The 7,826-nt window shown below is 44.6% G+C and overlaps 1 protein-coding gene across 1 annotated transcript; it reads left to right on the top strand.

Annotated features, from left to right (window-relative positions):
• The first annotated feature begins 3,094 nt into the window (after nucleotides 1-3,094).
• LOC116600875 (proline-rich protein 23C-like) lies at nucleotides 3,095-3,838 on the top strand. The gene has a single exon (XM_032361300.1). The coding sequence runs from the start codon at nucleotides 3,095-3,097 to the stop codon at nucleotides 3,836-3,838; it is 744 nt and encodes a 247-aa protein (XP_032217191.1).
• The last annotated feature ends 3,988 nt before the right edge of the window (nucleotides 3,839-7,826 follow it).

The raw sequence follows: 7,826 nt of genomic DNA, 5'->3' as shown, positions 1-7,826 counted from the left end.
TGAATGTAGCCCAGGAAGGTTGAGTTTTCTTCATAACTTGATCACCAGCAATCAGGGCCCTGACTGAAGGCATAACCACCCTGCTACCTGAACCTCCCAAACCTCTCAACCACTAATGAAAACAAAGTCAGCGATCTTAAACTTCAGTGTAAAACAAAATTTTCTGTAGGTGCTTACAGAGAATTCTGAGGCCCCACGCTCCAGGAATTCTGATTCAGTGATTCTAGGCTGGGGGAAAGCATCTTTTGGGGATGCTTTTGGGGAAAGCGTTTTGTTGTTGTTGTTGTTGTTGTTGTTGTTAGCATCCGCCTTTTTCACAAATTTGCAACGCAATGACAATGCTGATAAGTCACAAACCACTATGTCCACTAAGAGAGGTCTGGTTTGCAAACGATAAGAGACTCTTTTTTTTTAATAATTTTTTAATTTTTTATTTTTTATATAAACATATATTTTTATCCCCAGGGGTACAGGTCTGTGAGTCACCAGGTTTACACACTGCACAGCACTCACCAAAGCACATACCCTCCCCAATGTCCATAACCCCACCCCCCTTCTCCCAACCCCCCTCCCCCCAGCAACCCTGTTTGTTTTGTGAGATTAAGAGTCACTTATGGTTTGTCTCTCTCTCAATCCCATCTTGTTTCATTGATTCTCCTCCTACCCACTTAAGCCCCCATGTTGCATCACCACTTCCTCATATCAGGGAGATCATATGATAGTTGTCTTTCTCTGCTTGACTTATTTCGCTAAGCATGATACGCTCTAGTTCCAGCCATGTCATCGCAAATGGCAAGATTTCATTTCTTTTGATGGCTGCATAGTATTCTATTGTGTATATATACCACATCTTCTTTATCCATTCGTCTGTTGATGGACATCTAGGTTCTTTCCATAGTTTGGCTATTGTGGACATTGCTGCTATAAACATTCGGGTGCACGTGCCCCTTCGGATCACTATGTTTGTATCTTTAGGGTAAATACCCAGTAGTGCAATTGCTGGGTCATAGGGTAGCTCTATTTTCAACATTTTGAGGAACCTCCATGCTGTTTTCCAGAGTGGTTGCACCAGCTTGCATTCCCACCAACAGTGTAGGAGGGTTCCCCTTTCTCCGCATCCTCTCCAGCATCTGTCATTTCCTGACTTGTTGATTTTAGCCATTCTGACTGGTGTGAGGTGATATCTCATTGTGGTTTTGATTTGTATTTCCCTGATGCCGAGTGATATGGAGCACTTTTTCATGTGTCTGTTGGCCATCTGGATGTCTTCTTTGCAGAAATGTCTGTTCACGTCCTCTGCCCATTTCTTGATTCGATTATTTGTTCTTTGGGTGTTGAGTTTGCTAAGTTCTTTATAGATTTTGGACACTAGTCCTTTATCTGATATGTCGTTTGCAAATATCTTCTCCCATTCTGTCAGTTGTCTTTTGATTTTGTTAACTGTTTCCTTTGCTGTGCAAAAGCTTTTGATCTTGATGAAATCCCAATAGTTCATTTTTACCCTTGCTTCCCTTGCCTTTGGCGATGTTCCTAGGAAGATGTTGCTGCGGCTGAGGTCGAATAGGTTGCTGCCTGTGTTCTCCTTAATCTCACAAAACAAACTGAGGGTTGCTGGCATAAAGGGGGTAGGGAGAGGATGGTTGGTTTATGGACACTGGGGAGGGTATGTGCTATGGTGAGTGCCAGGAAGTGTGTAAGCCTGACGATTCACAGACCTGTAACCCTGGGACTAATAATACATTATATGTTAGTATTTTTTTTTAAAGTAAAATAGAAAAAAGATAGAAGTCTGGTTTAAATGTAATTCCGTACAAAGGGATGTTATGCAGCCCTAAAAATGAAAATATAAATATACTATTTTATAAAACGTATAAAACGTATTTTATAAAACGTATAAAGTGAGCAATCACGTGGTTAAGGCACAGGGGTGGAAGGAAATGTTTTGTTGTCCTCTGTGACCATATTAGGAGTATTCATTCTTATTCCAAAACCAGTGTTGGGTGTTTCTTCCTAATAACACCAGGTAATGGGCTGAGCCACACCTTCCTTTTGCAGCCACAATACACGACGCAAAAGCACCTTCAAAATGACACTCAGATTAAGGCGCAGACACCATCTTTGTAGGTGGGCCTTGTCATGTTGAACCCAGTTCTGCTTGTTCCGGGTTTCTGAGCAAACCGATTAACTCTCTGCATGACATTTTCATCATCTGTCACTTGGGCTAAAACAGATATACTTTGTGGTTGGATTTTAGGTCAAACTAAATAAACGCTTACTGCTGATGATAGTAGTATAATAATTACTACAATACGAAACGGATATGTACACAGTACAGTAATAAGTTGATCTTGCAGGGCCAGCGATTAACGCACTCAATTCCAATCTCATTTCCCCTTCACCGCCCCTGAAAGGTGATGACAGTGGTTTACAACTTCCGCAAGGGCATAGGATATGGTCCAAAAACTCTTCCTGCTCTTCAACCCAAAGAAAAAACTCAGGTCATTTCCGGGGCGGGGCTTCGAGGAGAGGGGCCTTACAGCTCCCTGTCTAGGCAGTTTTCCACTGGTGGGAATCGAAACGCACTTTTCCGATTAAGGTCGTCCTCATCTGAGGTCAATTTAAGGAAGGCCGAGATCACACCAGAAGCCAGGTCCTAAAGTGGCACCATTGTTCTGCCTCCTAGAAGCCCACAGAAGTATTTCCTTAACCACAGGCTCAGCTCTAGAGCCGCACGGATACCGCGCTCTCTACGGGGCGGAGCCTCGGAAGGGGCGGAGCCTAGCGTGACATTTTGCGACTTCGGTTCCGCCGGCGTCCCTTGAAATACCCGCGCAGATCCGTCCGTGTGAGGAACCTGGGATTCGAAGGCCCCAGGCTGAGCCCTGCGCCCGTGCTGCGCCACCAGAACCCCAGGACTCTGGCCCCAGGAGGCGCCCCCAGAACTCCAGGCACTCTCTCTGCGTCTCCCGGTACCGCGCTCCGCCGCTCCCGCCGCCTCACCTGTCGTCGTCGAGACCTGTCACGGCGTGCAGGACCCGGTCCCTCACACCCGCCGCCAGGCCCCGAGAGCGCCGCCCGCAGCGCTGTCCGGGTGATGGGCAGCTGGCCTCGCAGTCACAGCGCCTACCCCGAGCCCTGCTGGGGACCGCCGCCAGGAGGACCCCGCCCTGCCAAGCGCCGCCGAACCCAGGAGCCCGCGGGCCTGGAGGGGTCCCTGGCCGCGGACACACTCCCCTCCGTGGTGGTCCTGGCCACCGGCTGTGCCCTGCAGCTGCTCCTGGACGATGTAGACCTGGTGCTGGAGCCCGAGCCGACGTCGGCCCTGCAAGTGACCGTCGGAGAGCTCACCCTCGTGCTGGTCCCCGAGGCTCTCCTGCGCTCCGGAGGGCAGGGCCACTCGCCTGCCAGCCTGGAACGGGGCGCGTTCCCGAGCGCGCCCGAGCACGACGTCGCCGTCGAGCGGGGCCTCTTCTGCGTTTCTGCCCCAGAGATGGCCGCCCAAACAGAGGCCTACGAGGAAGACGCCGACCGCGAGTTCCTGCCGCCTTGGATGGACCCTGCAGCGGGCTCCGTCCCTGGGCTCCGCCCCTGCGCTGCAAGGGTGGCCAGCCCCCACCCGCAGGGCCCCACACCGGGTGCCTGGCCTTGGGCCCCCAACCCTAGCCCAAGGAGATGCTCTCCTCTCCGCTACTTCAACCTGGACGCCCACCTTCTGGAGCCCTTCCCCAACTCGCCACTCCAACCTCTACCTCCCTCTCCGAGCCCAGGCCCCCACGCGCGCCCCCAGCGCCTTCCGGGTCCCTCTCCCAAGGCCCGGAGGCGCCTATTCCAGGAATGAACTGCTCCCACAATCCCTTGCCACCCAGCGGGCCCCTTGGGAGAGGCTTCCAGGAGCCGCCGTGTGTACACTGCACAACCGGCAAGAATCACCAAGCATGAATAACGGACAGGTGCTCTTTTGATGCAAGCTGCATTGCAAAATTTTGGATCAATGGCGAACCGAAACATCTGAAGGGACGAAATGGTACTGGAAATACAGTGTGCTTCCAGAAATGCGAAACGCTGCTTAGGTTGTTTTCTCTTAAGGTTACGCTTAAGTAGCTCCATTCTCCTTAGTTTCGCACTTCTTTCTAAAACCCATCCTCTCCCCAGCACCCTACCATTGCACCTCTTCCTCCAAAATTAGACATTCCTAAAAAAAATTGGGGCGGGGGGGGCGCCTGGATGGCTCAGTGGGTTAAGCCTCTGCCTTCCGCTCAGGTCATGATCTCCGGGTCTTGGGATCTAGTCCCGCATCTGACTCTCTGCTCAGCGCGGACCCTGCTTCCCCTCTCGCCCTCTGCCTCTCAGCCTACTTGTGATCGCTCTCATTCTGTCGAGTAAATAAATAAAATCTTTTTTAAAAAATTTTTTTTCTTAATGGGTTTTGCCCCTAATGTCCCTGCTAGTTTATGACAACCTTGTCATTTTGACTTTTTGATAGCTGTAGGTGTTTTTGGAGAATCTAACAAATAGGTATACTGGACAAATGTTTGTTGGATACAAAACAAACACAGAATGAGGAGCGATGATCGTGTGCCCTCCTTTTCTTAATGAGAAGGTTACCAAATGGTTTAACTAATATTGCTGGGTTGGGGGGTTTTTTCCAAAAGAATCAACTCTTTTGCATGATTTTTTTCCAATAGATTTTTAATAAAATTCTCCAGAGCTGGAACAGTTTCTAATTCTAAAGACTCTGTGTTTTGATAGTTCTAAGATCCTGAATATATTTTGTACATTGTTACTGGCATATAGAAATGATTCGTTATGTTGTTCTGGTATCCAGAAAAATGATTTAATTTATTTAATCCCTTATCTGTAGATTATCTTGCTTAACTAATAAAGAGAATAATAGGACCAAAATAATGAGAATAATGTCTTTTTTTTACTAGCCTCTTACATTTTATTTTTTATTTTTTAATTTATTTTTTATTTTTTATTGTTTAACTAGCCAACATATAGTACATCATAATTTTTTGTTACAGTGTTCAATGATTGATTAGTTGTGTATAACACCCAGTGCTCACCCCAACAGGTGATCTCCTTAATACCCATCACCCAGTCACCCCTCCTCCTACCCACTTCCGTTCTATAAACAGGGCATCCTTATCTTGTACCTTGTATTAATGCAAGTGCTTCTAAATTCTCCCATAAAGCATGATGTGTGCGTGTGTGCGTGCGCGCGCGTGCACATGGTTGGTAGATAACCCTTATCCTGTTGAAGAGGCTAGTTTTGAGTATTTCTAATCATGAAAAAATCTTGGACTTCTGTTTTGTCTATTTGAACCGACTACAAAGACTTTCTCGATTTATTGTAAATGTTGGCAGTTCATTGTGTGTGTGTATACATAATATAGCTGCATGGAAACTTTGGGTCACTGGGTACATACAGAAACCTCCCAACAGAGCAAATGGGACCAGGCTTGGGGCTTCAGGGATCTTAAAAATTGGATGCCCTCCTGTGGACTTGAGAAAGTAGAAAGGAAAAGAGAGTAACTGCTAGGTCACTTTAAGGGTTTTTAATGTTAAATTTTAATGCAAACTTTTCTGTATGTATAAATGACTTTCATACTTCCTTTTTTAATCTATTAATGTGGTGATGTGCACCTCCTAAAAACGGAATATCTTTACCTTTCTGCTATTCCACATTATTTGATACAATTCTAGTTCTACCTTGGGTTCTTTTTTCCTTTTTAGCTTTGTTTTGTTTTTAACAAAAAACCATATATACACAATTTCTAATTTTAAAATATATTTTACCAGATTTGCCTCATATTTGCCTCATAATGAAATAAATTATTCATGATAAAGCTAATGTCAACAAGATGCTCATTTTTTCTGTTGAACATTAATAATTATTATTTAGATTTGCCAGCATGCTTTGCCAGTGTTTTTGCTTCACTTTCCATTCTCGCATTCTACTCCTTCATTCCATCCTCGTTTTTCTCCTTACCAAGTATGCTCTTTAAAATTCTTTCAGCTTAGGGGCGCCTGGGTGGCTCAGTAGTTTGGGCTGCTGCCTTCGGCTCGGGTCATGATCTCAGGGTCCTGGGATCAAGCCCCGCATCGGGCTCTCTGCTCCGCAGGAAGCCTGCTTCCCTCTCTCTTTCTCTCTCTCTCTCTCTCTCTCTCTCGCTCTGCCTGCCTCTCTGCCTACTTGTGATCTCTGTCTGTTAAATAAATAAATAAAATCTTTTAAAAAAAAAATTCTTTCAGCTTAGTGTGTAAAGCTTAGTTTTGCATGTCTGCAAATATTCTAGTTACACCCTCAAACTTCTATAATATTCTAGTGAGAGATGGAATTCTAAAAGAATTAGAGACACCTAGGTGGCTCAGCCAGTTGGGCGACCAACTCTTGATCTTATCCTGGGTCTTGATCTCAGGGTTGTGAGTTTAAGCCCCATGTTGAGCTCCATGCCCCGATGGGCTCCACACTGGGCATGAAGCCTACTTTAAAAAAATAATAAAATAAAATGAAGGGGCGGGGGGGGAAGTTGGGGGAACCAGGTGGTGGGTATTGGAGAGGGCATGGATTGCATGGAGCACTGGGTGTGGTGCAAAAACAATGAATACTGTTACGCTGAAAATAAATTTTAAAAATTAATAAAAATAAATAAATAAAATAATGCCTATACTTTCTCACTACCTTAAAGATATTGCTCTAGGGGTGCGTAGGTGGCTCAGTCAGTTAAGCCTCTGCCTTCAGCTCAGGTCATGATCCTGTGGTCCTGGGACCAAGCCCCACATTGGGCTCTTGCTCAGCAGGGAGCCTACTACTTCCGCTGCCTGCCACTACCCCTGCTTGTACTTGCACTCTCTCTCTCTCTAACAAATAAATAAAATCTTAAAAAAAAAAAAAGATATGGCTCTATTATTTGCCTTGTCACTTATTGTCAAAGTTGAGAAGATTTCTGTCATTTGTACTGCCATTCCTTTTCAGGGATTCTGTTTACAATTTACTATTTTTCTTGACCTTGATACACTACAGTGTCAATGTGATGTGTTTAGTGGGTGAAATTTTGCTTGCTGCAACTCAATGAGCTTTTTTAATCTGCAGAACTAACTTTAAAAAAAAAATCTCAGAAAAGGATGAGTCACTATCTCTCGGACCATTGAATCCCTCTCTAATATCTGGAACTTCTAATGGATAAATGGTGATGCTGCTTAATCAATGCTCTTACCCTCACATCTAATATCTATATTCTGTTTTTATGGCCTTTATGATAACCCACTTTCTTTCATACAATTCACTGATTCTGTCCTTTTCTATTTTCAACATTCTGTTTAGGTTCTTTATAAGACAGTGTATATTTCAAATACTGCATTTTTCCTTTTCAAGACTTCTAATTGTTTGTTTTTTAAAATATCTACCTGCCCTTATTTCACAACTTTTAATCAGTGTCATAGAAACTTTTCTTATTTAATGGATATCTCATCCTTTATTTCTAAAAGAATTTAGGCATTCTCATTTTAAATTATGTATCAATTAGCCCAATAATTCCATTTCCTCAAGCATAAAACCTCCAATTACTTGGCAGCTATTGAGACTGATTTCTTTCTGGGTAAGAAGTCTTGTTTTGGGGATACATTTTGGGTTTTTCTGTTTTGTTTCATTTTGCCTTTTCAAATTTTTATTTAAATTCTAGTTAGTTAACATATAGGGCAATAATGGTTTCAGAAGTAGAATTTAGTGATTCATCACTTACATACAACACCCAGGTCTCATCACAACACTCGCCCTCTTTTATACTCACCAGCCCATCTCCCACCCACCACCCCTCTAGCAG

This window comes from Mustela erminea, chromosome 1, assembly GCF_009829155.1.
Source record: "Mustela erminea isolate mMusErm1 chromosome 1, mMusErm1.Pri, whole genome shotgun sequence".
Taxonomy (NCBI): domain Eukaryota; kingdom Metazoa; phylum Chordata; class Mammalia; order Carnivora; family Mustelidae; genus Mustela; species Mustela erminea.
Note: the sequence above shows the minus strand (reverse complement) of the source record. Positions and strands in the feature narration are given on the sequence as shown.

What these genes read in the sequence shown, in the direction of transcription:
- LOC116600875 (XM_032361300.1), top strand. Translation starts at nt 3,095, where the DNA reads ATGGGCAGCTGGCCTCGCAGTCACAGCGCCTACCCCGAGCCCTGCTGG.